Below are 27,055 nucleotides of genomic sequence, written 5' to 3'. Positions count from 1 at the left end.
AAGGCTGGCCCTCCAAGCTGCACCTGGGCCATATACTCAACTGGCCTTATCTCTTCAAAATGAGTTCGCCTGTGGAGAGGTTACTTTGATAATGGGAAGAGAAGTAAGATATGGTACCTGCTTCTCTAAAGAGTTGGTATTCAAGTTGAAATAAATTGTTTCATTTTTCTCCAAAAGGCTGAGAGGCTACACTTTACTTGGATCAAAACAATAAAACACAGTCATTATTTAAGAAAATTTATTTCTACTTCTACAGCAGAAATACGGAAATGGTACAGGTTTGGGCAAATCATACTTTATGAAATGGATCCTCATACCACATCCTTTTTAATACAGGCACATTATAACATAATTCCTGGATTTTCAAAATCCAGCCAACACGGATACCTCTGCTATTCTGTTTTGGCCTTCATAGCTGCTTCCTCTTTCAGACGAGCTTTCCTTTCTAAGTTCAAGCTTGTTAAAGTCTCGTGTCTTTGGGCAGCCTAAAGCAAAACAGATTTGAACAGGTGATTTGTATGCTGGTCAGGGGAGGGTGTCTTTACCTTGCACTGATGACAGCAGGTTAACAGAGGCATGGAGGCATGGAGTCCTCTGCTGCTTGGACACTGAGCACGGCAGTTTCCTCTATGTGCTTCAACTTCCTCGTACACTTCCAAGAACAGCAGCTCATCCATTCAAGCATAAGTAAGAAGTGCCACACCTCTCCTTTTTCTTCCCTTCTGGCCCCTTTCTTTCAGTCTTTATCCTCTCCTTTTCTCTTATACTTTCTTCTCATTCCACCCCACTTCTCTTTTATACTAAATACCTTCTCATTGCCATTTCTATCCCGTTTTTCTTCTTTCACTTTTCTCTGTTGCTGCCATTTCTCCTTCCCCAACTTATCTGCACACTCAGATCCTTCTAGTTCCTCACTTCTCTTTTACCAAAAACATTCAGCTTTGGGAATCCGACTTTACCCAAATACTACCATTGATGATTTCCACGAGTATCTGTACTACAATTCCAACCTTTGAGTGGGGGAGGCAACCGTCCTCTTCCCTTGTTTCCCTCCATGTAAACGGTCAGATTTCTATGAAGCTTACATACAGGCCAGTTTCAACACTTTTATACCAAATAGTGAAACTAGCACCCTAAGCTGATATTTCCTTCTATCTGTGTAATTTCATATGTAAAAGAATTGGGTATGTGGCAGGGGGTGTGGGAGCGGGGGGAGAAAGGGAAGTTGATGGTGAGAGCAAAATATACAATGGCTAATTTTTCTCTTCCAAATCACATTAAGTTCAAAAGTTCTCCATTCCAGTAGTATTTATGGAAATAGAAATTCCATAAAACTAAAATGTTACAATTTTATGGTAAAGAACAGGAGAAGAACTCTCTAAAATACACAGCATATACCCCTGGATGATGCTAGAAGAGATTCCAGGTGAATAATTTGCTTCTGGAGTATTTAAACTCAGCTAGTACAATCGAGTATACAAAAGCAATGCAAATTTCTCAGAATCCTAGAAGCTCACAGTCCTGTCCGCATGTTTCTGCTGGTTTTAATCTGAGAACTATGCATGAGAGGTCAAAGAGGGAGACAAGAAAAAATGAAGTGGGGTGGGAACAGAGTTTTCAAGAGAACTTCACCCAGCTCAGCACATTTGCCCCTTCGTACTCCCATGAGGTCAGCCTAAAATGGTCAGTATTTCCATTTAACTCCAAGAATGAAGACAGCCAAAAGTACATTTCCTTTTACTCTGGAATTACTGAGGATAAGAAAGTCAGTTAAGAGTGCGTGTGTAGAAGGACCTTTTTAGTATCTTAAAGTAGTTGTAAGACATCACTTTCCACATGGAAGCTGTGATACATAGAATTATACATGGTATTAAAAGAAGAATTTGACCAAAGCTGCTGAATATAAAAATAACTATAGCTTAATAGCAAGATAGTATAGTATGAGGTTTGGTAACCTGCAAACTTGGGTCTAAATTTTTATCTTGCCACTTGTTAGCTGTGTGAGTTTGGGAAAACTATTTACCTCTTAGGGTTATGGGGGTGATTAAGTGAGCTTAACAGTGCCTGTTACATAATAAGCACTCAATAAATGGGAGGAATTTTCCTATTACCTGAATTGGGTCTAGGTTCACATTGTGGCTCGTCATTAAGGAGATGTGTGGCCTTGGGCAAGTTACTAAAGCTTTCTAAGCTATAGTTTTCTTCATCTATAAATCAGGTCCTAATAATACTTATCTTACAGTGTTTTTGTGAGGTTCAGATGAGATACCAGCTAGAAAAGTATCTAGAATGCAGTGAGTGTTCAATTAGTGATAGCTATTAATTATAATCTGTGCTAAAGATTTCTGGACTTGTATTCCTATGTACTGCTTAGGAGCTGTGGTCCTTAGACACATGGCCCTGTCTGGCTGAGCTTCAAATAAAGAACCCCGCTAAGAAAGCTCACCATGCTGAAGGCAGTTACGGTGAGGGTAAATACACTTGGGTACCAAGAGCACTCTGGAAATATGCAGTGGGTGATTAAATATGCCAGTGTCCTATTTCTTAATTTACATTATGACATCTGTCATCAGAAACACTTTTTAAATTTACATTACACAAAATGAATTTAGTCCTTCTTCATCACGCCAAAGTTAGGATTTGCTATCTATCCCCAAGGATGATATTCCAGGCTTGTTCCCAATATGTCTTATTTTTTTGCTTTTCTTTTCTCATGTAATGTAGAAAGTAGCCTCCTCTTCTCAGAGGGTAAATACAAGGGTCAATCCCTGATTTACTCTAGGTTCTTGGTGGAGAACATACATACTGGATAGAGAAGAAACCCCTTCTCACCTTCTTGCCCTCAATAACCATGAAGATGCATCCTACCACCGTCAGGGCAATCATTAGATAGCTGATCTTCACTCGCATCTTGTTCTTTGCAGCATCAAGCATCTCCAACCTAGTAATATAATGAGATCATGAGAGAAAGTTATTAACTTTTCCCTTTCTGAAGTTGCTCAGGATAAAAGGCTGTGTATAAATTCAAAATGTAGTAGTGTCTATAAATATAAATAGGGAGACCTAGCGATCTCTTTAAAAAGGGCCTAGAGATCTCATAGGACTTTGGGGAGGATGAGGCATTTTTCATAACTCATTTATATATAAAATACAAGATAGCACACAATTAAGTACAAAAGAAGAAAACAAAAAGAGAAGTCAAGAACAAAGCCAAAAAAAAAAAAAAAAAAAGGGCAAGGCATATTAATCTACACTTGCTATGGTGGACCCCAATTTTGGCTCTCAGGTTTCCAAGCAGCCTATAAATGCTAGAAGTGAAACAGTCATTTCTCCCTGAGGTTCTTAAGAAGACATTATGTGATGTAGTCATCGTCTGAAAACATCTTGACAACAGATACTACAATAAGCTTCATATGTTTCAACACAAAGCACAATTCAGAATGATCAAACATTGGAGAAAGTTAACCAATGTGCTCCATATACCCAGCTTTTTGCTCTCTGTCTTGAACCCAGAATAGATTTGAGAATATCTAAAATAGTAGGAAGATCCTTTAAGCAATGCTCCTTATATTTTTAAACATATGTTTTGCTAAAATTGAGTGACAGTGAACTTGATATTGTGGTCTTTGGCAAGTGCCAAAGTGCAGCTCTTCTAACCTATCTACTGAATACAGACCCATGTGCCTTAAAAAAAAGTTGATGGTTGGTTCATCATTCTTGTGTGAAACCTAAGAGGCTTAATATAGAAGAGTCTAAAGGCCAATCTACCTTGGTGATTTTGCAAGTAGGCAGTGAGTCATGGTTCTATTTTTAATTTACTTTATTTAAAGAGATGGGGTCTCACCATGTTGCTGACTCAAAATCTTAGACTGAAGCGATCCTCCTGCCTCAGCCTCCTGAGCAGCCGGGGCTATAGGCATGCATTGCCACACCTGGTGGTCACGATTCTGTTACCTCGGTGTTTGGCAGAACCTCAAGGCAGGGGATGTGGAGCCCTTATGGGGCCCAGGATTAACTTATGGCCTTCTCAGTAGATGTGTAAATAGGAAGTGATTATCTCTAGATGATGGGATTGAAGTGCTTTCTTTCCCCTGAGATATTTAACATATATTACTTTTAAAATTGGGGAGGGGAGTACTTTAAAAATGCTTGGAAGGAGGCAAAGAGTCTGGGATGTTGCAGGTGGAAGGAGGAAGATGATGAAGCCATGTACAATGTGATGTAGGAGCTGGGACCTGTGAGGCAGCATGTGGACGGGGTTCTCCAGGCACTTAAGCTGGGCCTGCAGGCTGGCAGGAACCCAAGACAACTGCTAAGGACTGTCAAATTGGTCAGTTAGGAGCACCTGAGATTCCACTAACCACAAACTGACTTCCCATGTTGACGGTATTTTATGGGATTTGAAGTGCCATGATCCTCATGAAAAGTAATCCATTCCATAGGGAGTAATAGGAATGGGCAAGTTAAGCAGTGCCTGTTCAGAACTACCAGCACAAGGACAAATGGCTGCCCAGGCCCAGAAAAGACCCTTCCAGAGTGATTCGTGAGGTAGTATTTTGGGCCTGAGGGGATCTTGGAACCAACTATTAGGCAGACTGAGGAAGGTGTTCTATAGCAAAGCCTATACAGCATCTGTTAAGGCCATGGGTGTCTACCAGCTTATTTTCTGCTGGTATAGGAAGAATTAGGGCATAGGCAAGAACCTGATGTCACTGTCATTTCCAGTATTCTCTTATTTCCCAGAAGAATACATGACTTGAGCTAAGAAAAACCAGGGCTTTCCTGCTGAAATAATTCTAGTTAAAGTAATGTGCTATCAATTTGACTGGCAGAAGCAGAAAAGCTCTATTAAAGCTGTTGTAAACAGAAAGTAAATACTACATATTTCCCTGGGAAAGAAATCCTGAATGAGCTCAGATCTTTTTCAATCATGACTTGAAACCAGAGACCAGAAGATCCAGGAATAGTTTCTTGCTGACAGGGAACTTCCACGAGCTTTGTCTGAAGTCCCTGTCCCTGAATAGGATGATGCCTCACAGAGGAGATGACATCTATTTCTCAGAATCTCTTTTTAGCCTAGATGCCAGCCAGTCAGGGTCTTTAACATGAGGCTAGGGCACTGGTTCTCAACCAGGGGAGATTCCCACCCCGCTCGTGCCCCTTGGACATTTGGCAGTGTCTGGAGACATTTCTGGTTGTCAGCACTGCCGCAATGCTACGGGCATCTAGGGGGCAGAAGCCGGGGATGCTGCCAAACATCTTCCAACAAATAGGACACCCCCCTGCCACAAAGCATTATCAAGCCCCAAATATCAATAGTACTGAGTTGAGAAACTGGGTTGGAGGAACCTGCACTCATCATCTACAAACTCTGAAAAAGTTCCATGATCCCAGCCAAGATCCCTTCCCTTAGGTTTAAGGAAGTTGGTGACAGGAAGCACTCTTTCCTGAAATCCAGAATATTGCAATTAAATACTTTTACGCCTAAGGTTGAGTACTTAAGTAGATTTGGGGGAATACAGTCATTGTCAATGGTACTTAATTTATATACCTAGATTAAAAACAAACTTTAAAAAAGTCACACTTCTGTAGCCAGGGGATGAAATCAAATAATCAATTGACTTCAGAGTACCTGACAGTTCTTCACCAGTCACTGTGTAACATAACAATGATAAGACACAGGTTTTCTAGCATTGTTTATATTCCAAGTACTTACCAAAGATAAAACATTTGGAAAAGAGAAAAATGTTTTCAAATTTGGTTGAAAAGTTTTAAACAGTTGGAACTCAGAGGCATTGCTTTTCCCTTAGATCAGTGAGAAATGAAAGCTGCTTGTAATACTAAATTCAGCACTCACGAGACAGTCTCTGGGATTTCATCTTCCTTTTTGAAGCGACCTGACCATATGAGGATCTTTTTCTGCCAATCCGTAGGTTTGTGTAAAGGCACTCTGTTGTAAGTGCCTATGAGAAAAACCAGACAAGAAATTTTATGTGTTTGAGATTATAACTCTCAAATTTAACAACAGAAAAATGGTATTAGTGCTTTTTAACTCGTCACTAAACAGAAACACTGAGAAACCTCAAGTTAATTAGAACTTTATTTGAATGGAAATTCTTAGGATGCTTCATTTTCCAAATAAGATTATAAAATCCCAAGGAAACGGTGAGGAGCTTGTCTGACTTCAGCAGACTAAGAAAAAGTTTGTAAGGTACAATCAGATTTTACCAGATCTTGAATGTCAGGCTAAGGGGTTTAGACTTGATTGGGAACTACTGTACATTTTGAAACAAGGAAGAAACTAATGTTTTAGGAAGGCTTATTATCTGTACAATGGATGGAGACAGAAAAGGGGGACACGGTAGAGTGGGCAAAAAGTCCAAATGGGAGCCTGTAATACCATGGTGAGCGGATATTCTCTGAACCAGAGTTGTCGCAGTGGAAAGAGAGATGAAGTCAGTCTGAGGATGACTGAAAGAATGTGGAGACTGGTTAAGACAAAGAGGAAGGAGTCACGAAGAACCTCAAACTTGGATGACTAAGACAACAGCAGTATTGCAACTAAAAGAAGACGGGAAAAGACCCAGTTGGGGAAGGAAAGAGCATGAATACTACTTAAAGATTTGTTGAGTCTGAAGGGAATATATGCCATCTGAGTCATTTCATTAATAAGTCGGGAATAGAGATAAAAATCAGTGCAAAGGGAGAGCCAGTGAGGGTGATAAGGAGAAGGCCCTGCTTATATTTTACCTAACGCATAATATCTTAATTTGGTTCATCTTTAGAGTTCTTTAAAACATAATTTCTGGACTACTATTTACTTTGGTGCATCCATTCTCCTACAGAAAGCTCCAGTCCAACCCTACAGGCAAGAAGATGAAAATGACAAATGCTGAAAATGAAGAAACCACTGTGCATGTGCCCATGACCAATATTAGTACAACATGGGAGGTCTGCTGTAGGAACATGGGCCTACGTATGAGAAAAACATGAGAAGTGTGACGTAGGAAGATGGGCCTGCATATGAGTAAAACATGGGAGGTATGATGTAGGAACATGGGCCTACGCATGAGTAAAACATGAGAAGTGTGACGTAGGAAGATGGGCCTGCATATGAGTAAAACATGGGAGGTATGATGTAGGAACATGGGCCTACGCATGAGTAAAACATGAGAAGTGTGACGTAGGAAGATGGGCCTGCATATGAGTAAAACATGGGAGGTATGATGTAGGAACATGGGCCTACGTATGAGTAAAACATGAGAAGTGTGATGTAGGAAGATGGGCCTGCATATGAGTAAAACATGGGAGGTATGATGTAGGAACACGGGCCTCCCTCAGGCCTCCCATGTTGTGCTCATATTGGTCATGTGCACATGCACAATGTGAACACAATGTGTTCTCTCTACATGGGAGGGTATGATATAGGAACCTCTTCTCTTTTGGGTTCTTTTGATTCCAAGTTTTCCTACTCTTTGGGAGCTACCAACTCCATAAATAGAAAAAATAAAAACTTACGGGATGGAGCTCCGGGACTTTCCTGTGGTTTTGTGCAAAATCCATTTATTCTCTTCAAATCAGAGCTTCTGGTAAGCCTTAGAGATGAGGAAACATCTCTTTCACATAACCTAAAACAGCTTCCTAAAAAAGAGAGGAAAATGTTTCAAAGAAAGAAAGAAAGAAAATGTGATGTTTTCTCAAAATAAGAAATACCCGCAAGTTACGTTTCATTTATAAAAGGTAGTTCATTTAGGAAATGAATTTACTATATGTAAGATACACATAGTATATTTAAAGTGCTATGCTTGATGCTGTTTTAAAATATAAATGTTTTATTGATTAGGAAATTAGGAATTTACAACATAAAAATGTTATCAGCTGTAAATTTTAAATAAGTACTTCCCACATGTGTCTTATCATAACAATGGCTCTGGTGGCAATATTATGTATTATGGCATCAGGGCTGTTTAAGTAAAGATTAGTAACCTCCCAAAAGTGATAAACTAGGTCACCAAGTTGCCAATACGATGCTGATAAACTGGTTAGGGGGCTGCAGTGGTCAGCAAGTGACTCTAGAAAGCCTTGCTCCTTGCAAGCCACAAGTCCTTAATTAGAAATCAATTTTAGATGTAGTTTTGAACTACATATAACTTTAAAACTATATATATAATATATATAGTTTATTTTAAAAATTTAAACTCAAAGCACAGATAGTAGCATTACGAACCCCTATATACTCATCACCCATTTTCAACAATGATCGCTATATGGCTAATGAATACCATTTAACCTCTATAAAAACCCTGGAAGACAACCTAGGCAATACCATTCTGGACATAGGAATGGGCAAAGATTTCATGATGAAGATGCCAAAAGCAACTGCAACAAAAGCAAAAATGGACAAATGGGATCTAATAAATTTAACTTTTACTGTGCAGAAACTAAACAGGTTCTGCACAGCAAAAGAAACTATCAACAGAGTAAACAGACAACTTATAGAATGAGACAAAATTTTTGCAAACTATGCATCTGACAAAGGTCTATATCCAGCTCTATAAGGAACTTAAACAAATTATCAAGAAAAAAAACACCAGCCCATTAAAAGGTGGGCAAAGGACGTGAGCAGACACTTTTCAAAAGAAGACATACGTGCAGCCAACAGGCATACAGAAAAAAAAGTAACATCACTGATCACTAGAGAAATGCACATCAAAACCACAATGCAATACCATCTCACAACCAGCCAGAATGGCTATTTTTTTTTTTAGATATATACTATTTTAATCTGACTATACTTCCAACATTTCACAGATGAAATTATAATCACCTGAGCTTTTAAAAAATAAAAATTAGGCACACATACACTTACTCATAATTGCACTGGCAAACAGTTCTTATAAGATACTTAAATCTTTGCGAAGAGATAGCCCCCTTCTTTTCCCACGTGCTCTCAAGTCAAGCCTGATCTCTCTCCCTGTCACCCATAAAATCTCACTTATGTTCCATTAACCAGGATCACATGAACTAACCTGAAAGAAAAGGAGTTCTCTGTCTATATAATAATGTTGGCAAAATAAATCGACATATGTTTAACAAAAGCACACAAAATAAGAGATACAATCAGGTGAATATTATAAGTCATTCTTTCATCATTAACATAAAATTGTAATTCTACTTTTGTAAATTTTATCAACAGACTCTCCAATGCCACACTTGATATATACATATAATAATAAGAAAAATGAAAAATGCATTTTCAGATATATTAAAGAAAATCACTGTTTTATGAAAAATAAGCAAAGCAGCATTACAGTTATTACTCAACTTTCAAAAGGTTACACAAGACTCTTGCTGGCAAATATTAGGATAAGACATTTTCATAGAAACATCTTAAGTATATATGGAAAACAAAACATATTTAAGATATTAAGATATAAGATGTATTTATGATTTAAAATAATCTCTACACAATTATTCTGCACATCACGAGAATATTCAAGACTCTATTGACTTTCTCCCCAATGAACATCTCTATATAGTAACGATATTCTCAGTCTTTTTTTTTTTGTTTTGAGATGGAGTTTCGCTCTTGGTGCCCAGGCTGGAGTGCAGTGGCGCGATCTCGGCTCACCGCAACCTCTGTCTCCCAGGTTCAAGTGATTCTCCTGCCTCAGCCTCCCATGTAGCTGGGAATACAGGCGCCTGCCACCATGCCCAGCTAACTTTTTCGTATTTTTAGTATAGACGGGGTTTCTCCATGTTGGTCAGGCTAGTCTCAAACTCCTGACCTTAGGTGATCCGCCTGCCTCGGCCTCCCAAAGTGCTGGGATTACAGGTGTGAGCCACCGTGACCGGCCATTCTCAGTCTTTTTTATTTATCTATTTATTTAAGTTCTAGGATACATGTGCAGAACATGCAGGTTTGTTACATAGGTATACACATGCTATGGTGGTTTGCTGCACCCATCAACTCGTCATCTACATTAGCTATTTCTCCCAGTGCTATCCCTCCCCTAAACCCCCACCCCCTGACAGGCCCTGGTGCGTGATGTTCCGCTCCCTGTGTCCATGTGTTCTCATTGTTTAGCTCCCACTTAAGAGTGAGAACATGCAGTGTTTGGTTTTATGTTCCTGTGTTAGTTTGCTGAGAATGATGGTTTCCAGCTTCATCCATGTCCCTGCAAGGGACATGAACTCATCCTTTTTATGGCTGCATAGTATTCCATGGTGTATATGTGCTACATTTTCTTTATCCACTCTATCGCTGATGGGCATTTGGGTTGGTTCCAAGCCTTTGCTATTTAGTTTTGCTCTTGTTGCCCAGGCTGGAGTGCAATGGTGTGGTCTCAGCTCACTGCAACCTCCACCTCCCAGGTACAAGCGATTCTCCTGCTTCAGCCTTCTGAGTAGCTGGGATTACAGGCGTCTGCCACCACACCCGCCTAATTTCTGTATTTTTAGTAGAGACAGGGTTTTACCATGTTGGCCAGGCTGGTCTTGAACTCCTGACCTCAGGTGATCCGACTGCCTCAGCCTCCCAAAGTGCTGGGATTACAGGCATGAGGCACCGTGCCTGGCCAGAATGGCTATTAAAAAGTCAAAAAATAAGGGATGCTGTGGTGAGGTTTCAGAGAAAAAGGAACACTTAGATGCTGTTGATGGGAGTATAAATTAGTTCAACCATTGTGGAAAGAAGTATGGCGATTCCTCAAAGACCTAAAAACAGAACTACCATTAGACCCAGCAATGCCATTACTGGGTATATCTCCAAAGGAATATAAATGTTCTATCATAAAGACACATGAATGTGTATGTTCACTGCAGCACTATTCACAACAGTAAAGACATGAATCAACCTAAATGTCCATCAATGGCAGACTGGATAAAGAAAATGTGGTCTTTTCTTTAGGCTGGGCCCAGTGGTGCATGCCTGTAATCCCAGCTACTTGGGTAGCTGAGGCATGAGAATTGCTCACTTGAACCCTGGAGCCGAAGGTCGCAGTGAGCCTAGATCATGACAGTGCACTCCAACCTGGGCAAGAGTGAGACTGTGTCTCAAAAAATAAATAAATAAAATAAGAAAATGTGGTACATATACACCATGGAATACTACACGGCCATAAAAAAAGAATGAGAGCATGTCCTCTGTAGGAACACAGATGGAGCTGGAGGTCATTCATTATCCTTAGCAAACTAACACAGGAACAGAAAACCAAATACTGCATGTTCTCATTAATAAGTGGGAGCTAAATAATGAGAACACATGGACAAACAGAAGGGAACAACAAACATTGGGGCCTACCTGAGGGTTGTGGGTGGTAGGGAGGAGAGGATCAGAAAAGATAACTAATGGGTGCTAGGCTTAGTGCCTGGGTGACAAAATAAACTGTACAGCAAACCTCTGTGACATAAGTTTACCTATATAACAAACCTGCACATGTAGCCCTGAACTTAAAAAATTTTTAAAATATCGTTTAACCTAAACTCCATCTACTATCTACCCCTTACTAGATTGTTTTAAAGCAAATCCCAAATATTATATTAGTTCATCCACAAATACTTCAGTATGTATTTCAAAATCATATCTGAAATACTAATATAATTTTTAAATGTTCCTTATTATCAGTATATTATGATCAAATCCTATTAAGATGAAATTTCTGATAGGCTCTTTTTTTTTTACAGTTGGCTTATTCAAAATAGGTTCACAAACTGAATATAGCTGATGCTTCCTGAGTTTCTTTAAATCTATAGGTCTCCCCTCTTACTTTTTAAAATAATTTATTTGTTAAAGAAACCAGTCTTTAGCCCTATAGTGTCCCTCAATTTTAGATTTTGCTTATCACACCCCCATGGTGTTGTCCAACATATTCTCCAAACTCCTCTATTCCTTGTAAACAGATTTTTGAGGCTTGAAAGATTTAGATTAGATCTTTTAGCAAGAATGTCATAGGTGGTATTGTGTCTGTCTTATTATGCCACATCAATAGGCATATGCCAATTTTGTCTCTTTTCATATTAAGATTGTTCAGTACATGCTATCAGTCTGATTCACCTTTTAGAAAGTTCCCCATCAACCTTTCATCTATTTTTTTTTTAGCAGACAATGGTCATTATTACCTAGATCCATTTATTTCATTAGGGATTGCAAAATGGTGGTATTCTCCCCCTTCACATTAACTATTTGGTTATCTTAAGGCATAAACCATGCAGAAAATGTGGAATAAATGCTGGATTCTTTCCCTTTATTTGCCAGTTTTAAAAAGAACAAATTGGTTTTCTTGCACTTCCTTACGCTGCATTTTTACACGTGATGTGCTCTAGACTGTTCCTTTTAATCCCATTGGGAACCCTTCTAAGTTGGCTCCCGAGTCCTTTCAACACATCCTCAGTGGTCATTGATAGCTTTCTTTCTGACAAGATATTCCAGACTGATTTTAAATGTTTTCTGCCCGAGTTGGAATCACACATTCCTCCCAATGGGCTCTGGTTCTTTTAAAGAAATGTTTTTAGAGACTCCTTAGTGGGGGCTCATTTTTTTTCAGTTTGTCACTGTTTTTGCCTTTTCAGTGAACAAAGCTAGGAAATACCTTCATAAAATAAATACATTTAAGACATTAGTTTTGATTAGCAATTCTTACCTTCAGCTTTAGCATGAATAATTTTAATTAATTAAAATCAGAAGCAGAGACAACCAGAAATAGTTTTGATCAGGTGGGAGAAAAGGAGAGTAATTCTGATCTTGGGATTATGGTGCAGATGAGGCCAGGTCTGGTACAGGCTCCTGAGAATCACAAGACACCTAAGAGCCCCTGAGTCCCTAGGATGTGGAGCAGTGGAACAGAAATGAAAGCTGGAAAGGCACCAGAGATAAATCTGACTAGGGCTTTGCCACTATATGATGCTCTAGATGACAGAAACGGAATGTCCAAGACTTGTATTGAATGCAGTAAGAGTGTGCCCTCAGACCTTTGTGGTTAAAAATGAATTTGCTAATAGATAAAAAGACTGTGCCTTGGAAGTTCCAAACTCCCACTTGGGTGTCTTGCAGCCTCAGAGTTTGGAGCAATAAGGGGAGGTGAGAGAGGCAGTAGGAGTAAAATATGGTTACAGAGGCGGTTTTCCCAATGATGGTGAAAAGCATCATTTCCTTACTTTTCCCCCTTGCTGTTAAAAAAAAAAAGTCTTTTGAACATAACAATTTAAAAGACACTACTGTGGATTTCTCATGAAAATATGTTCATGGTTGTTAAGATTTTTAAAATAATACTTTTATTGATACATAATTCCCTACCATAAAACTCACTTTTAAAGTGTGAAATTCGGTGGTTTTCATATATTCACTAAGTTGTGTATTGATCACTACTAATTCCAGAAGACATTCATCACCCCAGAAAGAAATCCTGAATACATTAGCAGTCATTCCCTGTTTCCTCCTTCCCCCAACCCTAGAAAGTCACTAATTTACTTTCGGTCTCTATGGATTTGCATATTCTGGACATTTTATATAAATGGAATCATACAACATGTGGCCTTTTATGACTGTCTTCTTTTACTTATATTTTCAAGGTTCATCCATGTTGTAGCATTTGTCAGCACTTGATTCCTTTTTATTGACAAATTTTATTCCACTATACCAGAGTTTGTTTACACATTAGTCAACTAATGGACATTTGGGTGGTTTCCACTTTTTGGCTATTATGAATAATGCTGTTATAAACATTTGTGTACAAGTTTTTGAGGAACATGTATTTTCATTTGTGGGGTATATACTAAGGGGTGAAACAACTGGGTGATATAACTCTCCATTTAATCATTTAAGGAATTACAAGACCATTTTCCAAGTGGCTGTAACATTTCACATTTCCATATATGAGGGTTCCAATTTCTTCACATCCATACCCACATTTGTTATTCTTTTTGATTATAACTGTCCCAGTAGGTAGGAAGTGGTATCTCATTGTAGTCTTAAGTTACATTTATCTAATGAGTAATAATGAGGATCTTTTCATGTACTAATTGGCCATTTGCATATCTTCTCTGGAGAAACATCTATTTAGGTCCTCTGCCTATTTTTTTTTAAGTAGGGTTATGTCTTTTTATTTTTGAGTTGTAAGAGTTCTTTCCTTATCTGATATGTACTTTGCAAATATAGTCTCCCACTCCATGAGTATCTTTTCACTATCTTGATGATGTCCTTTGAAGTACAAAAAAATTTAATTTGGGTGAGGTCCAGTTTATCCATCTTTTCTTTTATTGCTTGAGCTTTTGGTGCCATATACGATATCACAAAGATTTACTCCTATATTCTAAGAATTTTATAGTTTTAGCTCTAACATTTAGGTCTGTGATCCATTTTGAGTTATACTAGTATACTTTCTGTGGAAAGGATCCAAATTCATTCTTTGGCATGTAAATATCCAGTTCTCCCAGCACCACTTGTTTAAGACTGTTCTTTTCCGCACTGAGTTGTTTTAGCGCAATATAGAAAATCAATTGACTGTAAATATGAGAGTATATTTCTGGACTATCAATTCTATTCCACTGATCTAAATGTCTGTCCTTATGCCAGCACCACACTGTCTTAATTATTACAGCTTTGTAGTTAAGTTTTTAATCAGGAAGTATGAGTCATCCAACTTGGCTTTTCTTTTTAAAGATTAGTTTGCCTACTCAGGGTCCCTTAAATTTCTAAATTTCTGTATGAATTTGAGGATCAGCTTGTCAATCTCTACAAAGACCCCAGCTGGGATTCTGTTGGGGATTGTGTTGAATCCATAGATCAATTTGAGGAATTCTTCCATCTTAAAAATATTAAGTCTCTCAAACCATGAACATGGGATGTCTTTCCATTTATTTGGGTCTTCTTTAATTTCTTTCAGTAGTGTTTTTGCAATTTCCAGAGTACGTTTTAAACTTCGTTATTCTTTTTGATGCTATTATAAATGGAATTTTCTTCATGTTTGCATTATTTATTGCCCATTTATCTTGCATACTGCAAAACTGTTCAACATTTAGTCTAACAGGGTATGTGTGTGTGTATTCCTTAGGATTTTCTATATACATGATCATGTTATCTGGGAATATAGTTTTACTTCTTTTGCCACTTATTGTTTTTCCTGCCTAAATTCCCTAACGAGAACCTCCAGTAAGTACAGTGTTGAACAGAAATGTCTGTTGAAAATGGACATCCTTGTCATGTCATGGGGGAAATGCATTCAGCCTTTCACCATTAAGTCCGATGTTAGTTGTGGGTTTTTCATTTAATGCCCTTTATCAGGTTGAGGAAGTTCCTTTCTATTCATAGTTTCTGAGTGTTTTTATAATGAAGAGGAGTTGCATTTTGTCAAATGCTTTTTCTGTGTTTACTGATGTGGTTATGTGTTTTTTTCCTTTATTCTATTAACATGGTGAATGATGTTGAGTCAGGAGTCCTAACCTTACATTTTTAGCATACATCCCACTTGATCAGTCTATAATTTTTCATGTCACTGGATTCATTTTGTAGCAGTTCTTGAGGATTTCTGCATCAATATTCCTAAGGGATATATATGGATCTATAGTTTTCTTGAGATGTTTTTGGGAGGGGTTTGGCATGAGGATAATGTGGCCTCATCAAATGTATTGGGAAGTGATCCCTCCTCTTTTGTATTTTGGAAGAATTTGTGAAAGATTAATTCTATTTTTTTCTTTAAATGTTTGGTAGAATGCACAATTGAAGCCATCTGGGCCTGGACTTTTTCTTTGCAGGAAGTTTTAAAATCACTAGTTCAATCTCCTGTTACAGGACTTTTCAGATATTTTATTTTTTCTTGACTTAGTTTTGATAATTTTTCTTTTTCTAAAAGTGTGTCCATTTCATCTGGTTTATGTAATTTTTGGCATAGAGTTGTTCATAGTCTCTCCTTGTATCCTTTGTGTGTTTGGCCACAGAGGGCTGTCTGGTTATCTTAGTGGTCAGCTAGTAACTGGAGAGACTAATAAATGCCTTTAAGTTTATTAAGTGTTTGCCTACGGGCTGTGTGTGCATGTTGGGGCATGTCTTCTACCCTCAGGCAGGCAGTTTGCAACACTGCCTTAGCCTTCTGATATAGTTTGGATCTGTACCCCCACCCAAATCTCATGTTGAAATGTAACCCCCAGTGTTGGAGGTGTGGCCTGGTGGGAAGTGAGTGGATCATGGGGGTGGATTTCTCATGAATAGTTTAACACCATCCTTCTTGGTGCTGTCCTCGTGATAGTGAGTTCTTATGAGATCTGGTCGTTTAAAAGTGTGTGGCACCTCCCTGATCTCTCTTGCTCTTGCTCTGGACATGTGACATGCCAGCTCCCCCTTCGCCTTCCACCATGATTGTAAGTTTCCTAAGGCCTCCCTAGAAACTGGACAAATGCCAGTATCATGTTTCCTGTACAGCCTGAAGAACGATGAGCCAATTAAACTGCTTTTCTTTATAAATTACCTAGTCGTAGGTATTTCTTTTTAGCAATGCGAGACTGGCCTAACACACCTTCCATTCGTGCTCGGACAGAGACTAAATGTGAGGTGAGAGCTTACAGACCTCTCAGGTTTTTCCTGGAAAATGTGTCCAATCTTACACATATTACATTCTAGAAATATGTCAGAGCTTTCCAGATGTCAGGATGGACATCTCATTCCCCAGCTTCTTGTTTGACCCAGCTGTTACCCACTCCATGTTATGTCAAACAAGTGCTGCTGATTATTTTCAACAAATGCACCAGGGAAAACACTGTTTGCAGTGAATAAACTCCAAGTCAGGTGAAAAAAGATAAGCCCTGTGAGTGGGGTTTCCAGCGAACTGTCAGACAAGTCAAATAGTAACAATTCTCTGCAGCCGGAAGTTTTGGAGAACTCTTAAACCCATTCTGCCTTCTTCAGTGCCTGCAAGGCTGCTGGTTTTCAAAGTAACTGTGATTTGTGAGGCTGTTGGTTTTCAAGGCTATTGTGAAGCTGAAAGAAGACAGGAATAAAGCAAGTTAAAACTCCACAAGACTTGCTGTCCTACCACGATTTCAGGCTTTTTTTTTTTTTTTTTGGATAAATGCTCCTCAGATTGTCACAAATGCCTGGTAATTTTCCAGAGTTCTGGAAAAGTTGCTTCTGCCAACTTCTGGCAGTGTTATCATTGCTTTTGGGTAAAAATGGATTTTCAGAGGTCCTTACTCTTGACACACCAGAAGTTGGAATCTCTATTTGTGGTTACCTGGCACATGGTCTTTTTCATAAAAGGCCTCATTTATTTCGTGTTCTAGGGCTATAAATGCCAGAAAGCTTTGCCTGGATCTGGTAAACACAACATCAGTGCCACCTAGTGGAAAGGAGATAAATTAACTGCTTTTAGCTTGTTTCCTCATTTAAAATGTGGATAATGCAGTGTTTCTTGTACCAAAGTTGATTTGAGGGTTAAATGGAAAAGCAAATATGGGAGCATCTGGTAAGATGCTTGAAACACAGCAGGCTCTCTAACTGTTAAGTTTATTTTTTTTTGAAATATTATGTAAAACATTAACTTTGATAAAACTTCTAGAACACTTTTCAATTTTACCCCTAATGTGGTCAGGATTTCTGACAAAGGTAATTATGCAGTTATGAGGCCATGGGAAAAGTCTATGAAACTCTTCAATAGATTTTCATAGCACTCAGGATTAAGACACAATTATTAAATCCTGTGATCCTCAAATTTTAGTGTTTTAGTGTTTGGTGTGAATCAGAGGAATGCCTTGTTAAAACACAAATCATGAGGCTGTCTACCTCCAGTTTCTGCATCCACAGTTCTGGAATGGAGGCTGGGAATTCGCATTTCTAACAAGTTCCTAGGTGATGCTGCTATGCTGGTTCTGGACTATACTTTGAGAACCTAGGCTTTTCTCTCCCCTAAGATGTGGTTAAATATACATAACATAAAATTTACCATTTTAATTATTTTAAGTGTACAATTCAGTGGCATTAAGTACATTTACACTGCTGTGCAACTATTACTACTATCCATCTCCAGGACTTTTTCATCTCCCCAGAGAACCACTGGTTTAATGTGACCTACAAGGCCCCATCTCACACAATGCTATCCCATTCCTCCTTTGGCAGGCACTTACAAAAGGAACAAGGTTAACCGGCAGCAAGCTAGAAGGACTCTGCTCTTTAAACAGAAAAAGAATCAATAATTATTTCCTAAGACAGCTGTCCTTTCCCATTCTTCCTAATTATAGAACAAAGGCAGTTTAGGAGAACAGAAGACAAACTGCCTCTCGGCTAGCTCAGTTTGAGAAATAATAAAGCAAAAAATGCTAACATGTATACCTACTATCAGTGACATCGATGTATGTTGGAGTAATTCATTCAACAAAGTACTTCCTATGTGCCAGGCGTTGTTTTAGGCAATATATAAAAAAGATAAAAATCTGTGCCAATAGAACTTGCATTCTACTGGGGAGAAAGTTATACATATGTTAGATACTAAGTGCCAGAGAGAAAAAAATAAACAATGGGGACATGAAGTATGTGTTTGGAATGGGCTGTGTATGAAATTTTACATAGAGTAGTTAGGAAGTCCTCTGTGAGAATGTCACTCTTGAAGGGAAGCAAGGGCTAGCTATGCAGCTATCTGGTGGAAGAATATTCCAAACAGAAAGAATTATAAATGCAAAGACCCTAAAAGATTCTAGAGCCGATAAAGAGGAGGCCAGTATGGCCAGAACAGAATGAATAATGGGAAGACAAGTAGAATTTGATGTGAGAGAGGTACTGAGGTAGTTATGGAGGGTAAGGACTTGGAGACATGAGAGGTTCACCTAGATCAGACTGTATCTCCCAACTTTTTCTTACTACAACTTCATATTGTATGCTAATAACTTTTACCTCCCTACAGTATAAATGCTGATTAAAACATACACACATATTATCTTATTATAGATATTAGAATAATAGACTAATGTAAAAATATTTTTTTAAAGATGAGGTCTTGCTTTAAAAATATTTTTTAAAATGTTATCACTACATAGTGAAACCCCACCTCTACAAAAAATACAAAAACTAGCTGGGCGCAGTGGCATGTGCCTGTGGTCCCAGCTACTCAGGAGGCTGAGGCAGGAGGGTGGCTTGAGCCCTGGAGGCAGAGGTTGCAGAGAGCTGAGATCATGCCACTGCACTTCAGCCTGGGCGATAATGCCAGACCTTCTCTCAAAAATAAAATAAAATAAAATTTAAAATTTAAAAAAGTTATCGCTAAAAAATGTCTGAAGTATTTGATGTGGTCTTGGTTTTTATTTTGCAATTATAACAACATGAAAGCATAAACAAGCTTTAATATCATTACTAAGACCTTCGTTTTCTCTCAAAGAGACAGAATATATTGACCAGACGTCCAAGCCAGAAATTTTCCATCCTCTGGTGGATCACGATTAAAAACATACAAACCAAAAGAAAAACAGCCCTTTAACCCTCTAGCTGGACTTAACAGCTTGTCCCTGGCTGACCAATTCTGTGTCTCCAGGGCCCTAGCAGGAAGTTAAGATGAAGCCTCACAGCTGTCTCTAAGGCTCTGGGTGGCAAACAGCTAATCTTAAGAGTAAAGGTTCTTAACTTTTTTATCTATCGAAATCACCTGGGGGACCCTGTGAAACAGATTACTGGACCCAACTGATACAGTCAGTATGGACAGAACCTGAGAATGTGCACTTCTAACAATTGCCCAGGTAATGGTGAAACTTCTGCTATGGGGGACCCATAATCTGAAAACCAGTGCCTTAGAAATATCATTGCTAGCTGGAGGCTATAATGGTCAGCCAGGGTGAGGCTGGTTGAAGTACCAGCTTCTCTCCTGGTAGTCCCCTCCTTTCCATAAATATCCTTTCCAACCCCATGATAGACAGTGAGGAAAGGTAGGGATGCTTTTTCTTTCTCAGAATCTTTCAAGGTCCTCTTGGAGAAAACCACAGGTGATGTGACTGGAGATATGACAACTCTCTGGGAATCAGAGAATCAATATTACAGCCCACTCCCCAGAGTGTCTATCTGAAACTCTCTAGGCCTTAGCTGTTGACCTGGGCTTTGTGACAGAAACAGACTCCCTATATCCGTTTTCTCATCCTTCCCTGCAGGCTTGAAGAAATACCAGTCTTCCTTTATTCTTAAGTAGTAATCCCTCTGCTGAGGGATGTCGTACCAAACTTATCCTTATTTTCCACTGCCTTTTTCCTGCCAAATGTTATCTCCCCCATCTTTAAAATCAAAACTAAAAAACTTATTTTTTTTTTTAGAGACAAGGTCTCACTTTGTCACCTAGGGTAAAGGGCAGTGGAGCGATCATAGCTCACTGTAACTTTGAACTGGGCTCAAGCGATCCTCCTGTATCATCTTCTGGAGTAGTTGGGACCACAGGCAGATGCCGCCATGTCTAGCTAATTAAAAAAAATTTGTTTTGTAGAGATCGGGTCTCACTATGTAAAAACCTTTGTACCACCAAGTTGTTACACACCATGTTATTATGTAAAAAGCTTTTAGTAAAACAAACTTTAAATGATAAAAGTAACACTTGCTCATTACAGAAAATTTGGAAGTTAAAAAAAGATGTGAAGAAAAATAAAAGCACTCATAATCATAGCACTTAGGGATAACAACTTGGTGCATTAATATTTCTTTTCAGACCTTTCCTATACTTACATAAAACATATACATTTTTCATAATCAGATAATACTGTATCTTGCTATGTCACAAATACTTTCCAAGATATTAATACTTTTAATACCTGTATAAAACCCAACACACAGCTATAATCTGAATGTAGTAATTCCCTACAACTTGATTTCTTTCCAATTTTTCAGTGTTATAAGTAATGTTTCAATGAACAGTTCTCTACATACATCTTTGAGGGTATTTCTGATTATTTCCTTAGAATAAAATCCTGGAAGTGAAGGGTAAAAGGGTATGAACCCCTTTAAGTTTCCATCTATCTATCTTATCTATCTATCCATCTATACTACTTTCCAGAAAGGCTGACTACTTCTCCAGCAACTTCTACAAGTAGTTACTGAGAATTCTGTCTTATTACTCTACAATAACACTGAAGGTCCACTATGTTGGACAAAGCATTCACTTGTTCTCAACAGGTACTATTAATAAAATTCTTATTTCCTCTTTTTCATAGCTCAAATGATTGAATAAATGGCATGTTATCTACTACTTCACTTCACCACCCACACTTTATTTTGCTACAATGTTTCCTTCTCCAATCATTTTACTAAAATTACTCTACCAACATTAGTGACCTCTTTCTAGTCATATGAATACATTTTTTTTTTTTTTTTGAGACGGAGTCTTGCTCTGTTGCCCAGGCTGGAGTGCAGTGGTGTGATCTCAGCTCACTGCAAGCTCTGCCTCCCGGCTTCACGCCATTCTCCTGCCTCAGCCTCCTGAGTAGCTGGGACTACAGGCGCCCACCACCACGCCCGGCTAATTTTTTGTGTTTTTAGTAGAGACAGGGTTTCACCGTGTTAGCCAGGATGGTCTCGATCTCCTGACCTCGTGATCCGCCCACCTCGGCCTCCCAAAATGCTGGGATTACAAGCTTGAGCCACCGCGCCCGGTCATGAATACATTTTTTAAGATTCTCATCATTAGCCCTTCTGACTCTACTCTTCCCATTTTTGTGGCCATTTGATTCGACTGATCTCATCTTTCTACAAGGATTCAATGCCTCCTTACATTGTACCACCAAATTCTCTCACTTCATCTCCAACCTCTATGACCAATCTTCTTTAATGTCTTCTTTCCCAGTTCCTATTATTTACACCATGTCACACCTCCAAGGCTTAGTCCTTGCTTCTATTCTGTGCTACTCTCTGGAAGGACTCCTCCATTCTGTTTTAAAAATCAACTCCAGACTAATTGCTCCCATATCTTTATCTCCATAACTTTACTCTTCCTTTGCCCTCAGGTCTTCAACCTCTCACAACCTATAACTCAGTGCCACCTAAACCTACTCAATAATGCACCATCTTCTCTGCCAAACTAACACAAATCTTTGATGGCGTTTCTGATTATTTTTCCAACTTTCTTATTTCTGACAATGAGGCAATACTTCTGTAGTCCTCAACATTAAAAAACTTGTCTTTAAGTCCTTCCTTACTCAGTATCTCCAAACTCATCCTTTCTTCAAGACACTTCCTAAATATATTCGTTATTTCCATCATCACCTCACACATCAGTTACTGTAATATCTTCATAGGTAGCAGCAATTCAACTGGTATGTAGTTGCTGTGTTAATTTTCCAGAAATGTTTCTTGTGTTACTTCTCCTGCTAAAAGGTTTTTTTGGTCCAAATTCATTTGGTTCAAACGTCTCCAAACATTACACTTTACCTTCTATTACCTCCTGATCAAAATCCCTAAGGTAATCTTTCCTCTCTCATATCCTTTTTCAGACTCATTACCGCCCCTACATGTGCTCACAACTCATTACCGCCCCTACATGTGCTCACATCACTCTCACACCCCTTCATTTCAATGGAGCCTTCAAGAATCTCAGAATTCTTGAAGCCAATGGTATATTATATATGTTTGTTTGTTCATTGCAATAAATCAGCCCTAGGAGTGGGGCAGTCCATTCATTTTAGAGCCTTCACAGTATACACACAGGGCATCCATTGTGTACTCAATAAATACTTGGTAAGACCTGGAAAGGAGCGCTAAGTAAAGCCAAATGTGGGGGTAGTTAAAATGCGTACGTTCTCATTTAGGTTTGGTTAGCAAGAACAAACAAAAAGAATAAGGTAGCAGAATGTGGTAGAAATAAAATCAGAATGGGAGCCAGGGGATATTGGCTATGTCCCAGGTCTGTACCTGTGTGATCCTTGGCAAGCTGATTCCCTTCTTGGCCCTTAAGTTTCCTCATCTGTAAAAATTAGAGGACTAAATTACCTGACTTCTAAGATACCTCTCTACTCTAATGCTCTGAGATGTGGGTTAAACTAAAAGGAAGGCAGCCCATATAGTCCATTACATTGGTAACAATGACGGTAACAAATTCATTTTCAAATCTGACCAGTCAACAGAGTTTAGGGGAGCAAAACTTTCTTTCAATAAGAAACATTCTTGTAAGGTCATTCCATTCCTTTGAACTAATAATCATTCTGTGGAAAGATACAATATCCTAAAAGTTATATCTATTTTATTCTTTCAGGAGAAAACAGGTGTGAAAACTCACCTTACATTTGCAGCATGTTCCAAGATATTTCCTAGCATCCTTCATCCAAAAAATATGTATTGCCTGTCTACTATGAACTGAACACCAATAAGTGGTAAGGACTGAGTAAAAACAAAACAGATCCAGTGTTTACCCTTATGAAACCCAGCGTAGTGTGGGTAAATGGCCATTTAGTTCCTAATCATCTGTATCAGTGCTTTTTAACTTAAAGAGCATGAACTGCTCTGAGTAGCAGATATAAAATATGGACCCTCTCTCTCAAAAATGGTATACAATCATAAAAATTTGAGAAGTTCACAGGACCTCTCAAATGTGGAGGTGTCCAGTACCACAAGTTAACAACCCTGATCTGTATCTACAACTACACCTACAAAACAACAAATTCGAGCTCATAAAAGCCTACATTATGTTTGCTATATTGTTTGCTAAGGGAGTATACCAAAGATTTCCAACAGAAACAAAAGTAAAGGTCCATCATTTATAAGGTTAAGTTTTGATCATCTGAAATTTCACTTACCTAGAGAATCTTATTCCAAATATTCTGGATAAGTAAGGTATGCCTAGATTATGCTCCTTTTCTTTCTTTCTTTTTTTTTTTTTAGACAGGGTCTCACTCTGTTGTCCAGATTGGAATGTGGTAGCATGATCGTATTATAGCTCAATGCAGCCTCAAACTTCTGGGCTCAAGTGATCCTCTTGCCTCAGCCTGAGTAGCTGAGACTATGGGTTTGAGCCACCATGCCCAGCTAATTTTTAAAAGTTTTTTTTGTAGAGACAGGGTCTTGCTAAGTTAGCCAGGCTGGTCTCAAACTCCTGGTCTCAAGCAATCCTCCAGTATCAGCCTCCCAAAGTGCTGGGATAGCAGGTGTGAGCCACCACACAGCCTACATTTCTATTTGATCTTTCATTCCTTTGGCTAAGGCTGCTTATTAAAGCAGTCTTCTTTCTTGAAAAGCCATTTGCACATGAAGGGTGTACTTTCATTTCAGAACTAAATCTGCATTTCATGACTCTTCCATTTCAGATTAATGAGATCCAATTAGTCATGACAAATTCACACACGCACAGCCCCTGAATGAACAGCTTGAACAACAGCAAAAAGCACAAAAATTCCAGAATTAAAGGGTACCCTCTCCTGGCTCTAACATTTTTTGGCAAAGAGATCCTGGACAAGTCATCTCTGACCTATGTTTCTTCATTTATAAAGTGTGGGAGGAATAAGACTTACCTGAGAGGGCTGCTATGGGAAATCCATCCAACAAAATAATGTATATGAAAGTATTTAGCTATGAAGTGGGTGAAAGGCAGTAGGTTGTTGCGGAGTTGCTCACAAAGCATCAGACATTTGTGGAAGATCATATGGAGAGAGCTGCTCATATAACATCCTTAGTGTGCTATTAAAAATTTTATATCTGAAGTAAAATAAATTGTTCTTAAATCACTCAAGGAATTCTGCTTTGGTTAAGTGGTCAATAGTGAAGTTTTTACACATCAGAAGTTTGCAGAGATGCAAAAATAAATTTATGCAAGATGCATAAATATATTCTCAAAGCAAGAAGATGAACTACTTACAATATACTCAGTATTAGTTCAAAGATGTCAAAGTAGTTCCAAGATGTCAAAGTTCTTTTCATGCAGTCCATTTTAACTTTTTTACAGAGCAATGATCCTTTCACTTGCCTTGTTGAAAAGCTTCATAATGTTAATAGGATGTACAGAAGATATTTTAGGTGAATTAGTTCAACAAAACTGACAAAATCAATGAAATCATAGTATTGAGGATTTTAGTGGAAGAAGTGTTTGCTTTTAAAGGAAGTAAATATAATAATACTCTCTAGTTTGAGACATGTTTTCCAGTCCATTCTCCACCGGAACACCAGATAAGCTGTGTAAAGGATAATCTTGAGGTGGGGAAGGTTACGTATCAAACTTGTGAAACTATGCAACATTCACTCTTTTTTTTTGCATTACTTCATTTACATTTACAATATATATTTATATTATTTGAATAGCCAAGTTTGGGGCTATTTTTCCTTTAAAAATTTAATTAACAACTTTTTAATAATGTAGTGTGTGCCACTGAACAAAAGATCTCTGGTACCCAGAAAAGAGTCAAAATGCAAGCCCTCTGATTTCTCAACCCCTACTATGCCAAGGCTCTGCTGGTTCTCCCCAAAAAAAAAAGAATTAAGCTTTCATTACCTAAGTCCAAAATAGTCATCACACAAATGTCTACCACCAAAACAAACTGCAGATCCTTCAATTACACACTTCCTCCAAGAAATTCGAATCAATTAATTGTATAAGTGTTTAAAAGTAATGTATCCTCCATTTTAAGAAAACAATTATTATTAATCTCTAAGACCTAAATCCTTGGCCTAATCAGACATTTAATGAGTGGGGAAACTTCAGACTGGAGGTTTTCTGGGATAAACTCCAGAGAGGAAGGAGCAGGGGGAAGAGGGAAGACTCAAGGAGAGCAATAGATAAGGGAGGTTAGGGTGGAAAGCTGAATGCATGGGTAAAGGGGAGGTCTAGGGATAGTAGGTGCTTTACAGACTGAGCTCAGGGGAGGCTGAGGACGGGGGTGGGGAGAAGGGTAGGCGCGTGGGCAGTTAAGTTGGTGGGAGCTGGGTGGATGGAGATGAGGGTAATTCACGGGCAGTCTCCAATGCCTATCAGCAGCTGCTCACCTAGTTCCCTCCCGCATGGCTACTAAGTAGGTAGGATTCCGAGGAACCGAGAAAGTGCGTCATGGAATGGAGCCACTCCGGGGCCCAGGAAGGCTTCAGGATTCCCCCACCCGCAGCGGCCGGGCCAGCTCCCCTACCTCCCATATCCCGACTGGCGTCTCACCTGCTGCCAGGCGCAGACCGCTGAGGCTCCCCATGGCCACTTGCTACTCCGCCGACCAGCGCAGAACTTCGCCGGGGACGGTGGCGCTGGTGAGCTCAATGTCACCCAGCGTTGGAGTGGGAAGGACGCAGGCGGCGCCGGGGGGCGGGGCGTGCGCGACGCGGTGTACAGGCCTGCGCCAGTGCGGGGCGTGCAGGACGTGCGCCACGCGCTGGAGACCCGCGGCGCCAGCCTAGTGCCCCTGGCGCCGCATCCTGAGCCAGCCTCGGAGATGGTCCTGTGGAGTGTGGCGCCGTGGGCCCTTGCCCTAGCGGATATGTACCCATGGGAGTACCTGTGTGAAATAGAAAGGAAATGTGCAACTTTCGTGATCTGTAAACTCCCGAAATACACCAGATAAACCAGTATTCCAGTATGCCGCTCTTCCAGTGTTTTCAATGAACATATGCTTTTATCAGAAAACACATAATTGGACTCTGCTCAGTGGCCCTATCTCTTGTTGGAGCATCCCTCAGGCTAATCTGAGAAATTAACATGTATGTTTTCAATTTGTTTTCTATTTACCTATTTTCTAAAAACATTTGATCATCTCCATCCTAAACACTTTACTCATACCCACCCACACTGCCAGAAATGCCGTTTTTTCTTGACGTTTCATAGTGGTCCCAAATTCTTAACAAAGACCCCTCTGCTCCAGGGTCCGGGGAGGAGGTTAGGCACTGGAGTGAGAGGTATTAGAAAGGCCTCACTTGCCTAGATTTCCTTCAACGACCTGGTAGGGGAACCACAAGGAAATTGTTTCCCTTTTGTGAAAAGATGGGATTGGAGTAAACAGTCCCTTCAAGGTCTGACAATCTGATCCATGTATCTGGCCCAGTTCCAGGAGGACATGTTAAAAGGGTTGGGACAGCAGGGTGACAGGTTCCGAGGTGGATGCGGACCACGTTGAACTCAAGCCTTGCACTCAGCTTTCCTAAGGA

General features: G+C 39.3%; 1 protein-coding gene across 1 annotated transcript; it reads right to left on the bottom strand.

The window, feature by feature from the left end:
- Positions 1 to 224: 224 nt before the first annotated feature.
- Positions 225 to 26,409, bottom strand: FAM162A (family with sequence similarity 162 member A). The gene is made up of 5 exons (XM_016941747.3): positions 26,076 to 26,409; positions 7,519 to 7,641; positions 5,858 to 5,963; positions 2,833 to 2,941; positions 225 to 485 (listed from the first exon to the last, which is right to left on the bottom strand). The coding sequence occupies exons 1-5, from the start codon at positions 26,107 to 26,109 to the stop codon at positions 393 to 395; spliced, it is 465 nt and encodes a 154-aa protein (XP_016797236.1). The 5' UTR covers positions 26,110 to 26,409; the 3' UTR covers positions 225 to 392.
- Positions 26,410 to 27,055: the final 646 nt, after the last annotated feature.

This window comes from Pan troglodytes, chromosome 2 (genome assembly GCF_028858775.2).
Source record: "Pan troglodytes isolate AG18354 chromosome 2, NHGRI_mPanTro3-v2.0_pri, whole genome shotgun sequence".
Taxonomy (NCBI): domain Eukaryota; kingdom Metazoa; phylum Chordata; class Mammalia; order Primates; family Hominidae; genus Pan; species Pan troglodytes.
This window is presented reverse-complemented; position numbering and strand designations above follow the sequence as displayed.

Coding starts and splice junctions, on each gene's coding strand:
- FAM162A (XM_016941747.3), bottom strand. CDS start 26,109: ATGGGGAGCCTCAGCGGTCTGCGCCTGGCAGCAG. Junction 7,642..26,075: donor CGGTCTGCGCCTGGCAGCAG/GTGAGACGCCAG, acceptor TCTCTTTTTTAG/GAAGCTGTTTTAGGTTATGT. Junction 5,964..7,518: donor AAGTCCCGGAGCTCCATCCC/GTAAGTTTTTAT, acceptor TTTTTCTCATAG/GCACTTACAACAGAGTGCCT.